Source organism: Amphimedon queenslandica, unplaced genomic scaffold (genome assembly GCF_000090795.2).
Source record: "Amphimedon queenslandica unplaced genomic scaffold, v1.1 AMPQUscaffold_5415_Cont22616, whole genome shotgun sequence".
Lineage (NCBI taxonomy): Eukaryota > Metazoa > Porifera > Demospongiae > Haplosclerida > Niphatidae > Amphimedon > Amphimedon queenslandica.
Window position 1 is genome coordinate 1 of NW_003554283.1, and position 1,675 is coordinate 1,675.

General features: G+C 31.5%; 1 protein-coding gene across 1 annotated transcript; it reads right to left on the minus strand.

The window, feature by feature from the left end:
* Positions 1–167: 167 nt before the first annotated feature.
* On the minus strand, positions 168–1,448 carry LOC100632311 (receptor-type tyrosine-protein phosphatase F-like; the record flags this gene model as incomplete). The annotated part of the gene is made up of 5 exons (XM_003391839.1): positions 168–287; positions 545–679; positions 778–851; positions 1,046–1,133; positions 1,351–1,448. Coding segments are annotated over 5 exons (515 nt in total), but the record flags the coding sequence as incomplete, so codon positions are not given.
* Positions 1,449–1,675: the final 227 nt, after the last annotated feature.

Here is a 1,675-nt window from a genome sequence, read left to right on the forward strand (position 1 = left end):
TCATAATTGTGGGGTATTTTTGTGAGTAGGTAAAATGTACTATTTTTGTTATAAGAGCATAAAACATCAATTCCTTCAATATAGTGACATGTACATGTACATGTATACCAGTAAATACATGTATAAGTACATGTATATTTAATTCCCCCTCTCCCTCTCTCTCTTACAGATTGTAGTTGGAATGTTCTAATTGCATAGTCGGCCACAGTCTCAACTTCCTTCAACGTCACTTGGAAGCTACCGTAATTAGCTGCTCCAAAGGAAGGCCAGTACTGATGACACTTTATCTATTGAAAATAAATAAAATAATACTAGTGTATTCTATATGTCCATTCTATAAAAGACTAATATTAGTTGGTAAGAAATGAACTTTTTTGAAGAATACATGTACATGTAGCTAATGTACATGCATTGTAAATGCAATAAAATTTTGACTACAAGTACATGTACAGTTTGTATTTTCTTAATCTATATATTCCTCTCTCTCTCTCTCTCTCTCTTTCTTCCTCTCTCTCTCTCTTTTTTTCTCTCCCTTCTTTTCTACCTTATCATCTTCCTTGAGGTTCGTAACCATTATGATGGTGGGGACATTGTACTCCCATATCATCCTCCAGAAGTCAGGGAAGGCAGCTGGTATGGGACCCTGAGTAGCTATGTAGTCCTTGGGAGAATTAAGACCCTAAGAAGAAAAGAAGATACAAAAAATATCAATAAAAGTTGATTTTTAAAGAATATTATGTCTTTATTATTTTTAATATAAAGTATTTATTTTCTTACTCCAATGAATGAGGCATTGATATAGTCAGATCCTGGATTGCCATCAGGTTTAAGAGTAACACGAGAATGATCATCTGTTAACAAAATGTGTTAATAAATCAGAGAAGTATCAATATCAATAATAAAAACATAAATAAAATTTACGCACAATGTAGTGAATTTATACACAATGTTGTTGAATGCAGGCTATTAACCAATATCAGTGTCAATCAATATCAGTATTAATTAATATCAGTGTTAATCAATATCAGTGATCATTTAATCTTACATGGTATTATGTTAACGTATCTATTCTTGCCGTGATTGATCGGGAGTTTAGCAGCATAAGAGGTGAAATTCCACTCTAACTCAATATCCTAAAGAAAATTTGAAGAATAGCGACAATTATAAAAAACAACAAAATTATTAATAGCATTAAAAATTAAAGCATGCTAAGTGAGCTAAAAAGATGAAGCAACTTTAAAAATTCATAAAAAATTCAATTTTGATTGGAGTCAGCTCAAACTTTCTACGCGACATAAGCAAGTTGAAAATAACTGATCATAAAAAGTTTGGATATGAATTAAAACTCACTGGATATTCCTCTTCAAGCCTGTCGCTGTTGTTAGATTGGAGTAGAGCCATCATCTCAATAAAGTCACTCACATTCAATGGAGGATGATTAGGATCAGCTAATGAAGGGAGAGAGAGAGAGAGAGAGAGGCAATTAAAAGTTTATTATTAATTAAGTACAACAACTATGTACATGTACATGCATAAACAGGCTACAGAGATTTAAGACTATTTAGTAAAGCTAATAACGATAAAATCATGTGATTTGTGATACATGTACATGTACATGTTAATTAAGCATCACAAATGTCATATATTAAGAATTATTTACAGAAATTTTTGCTAA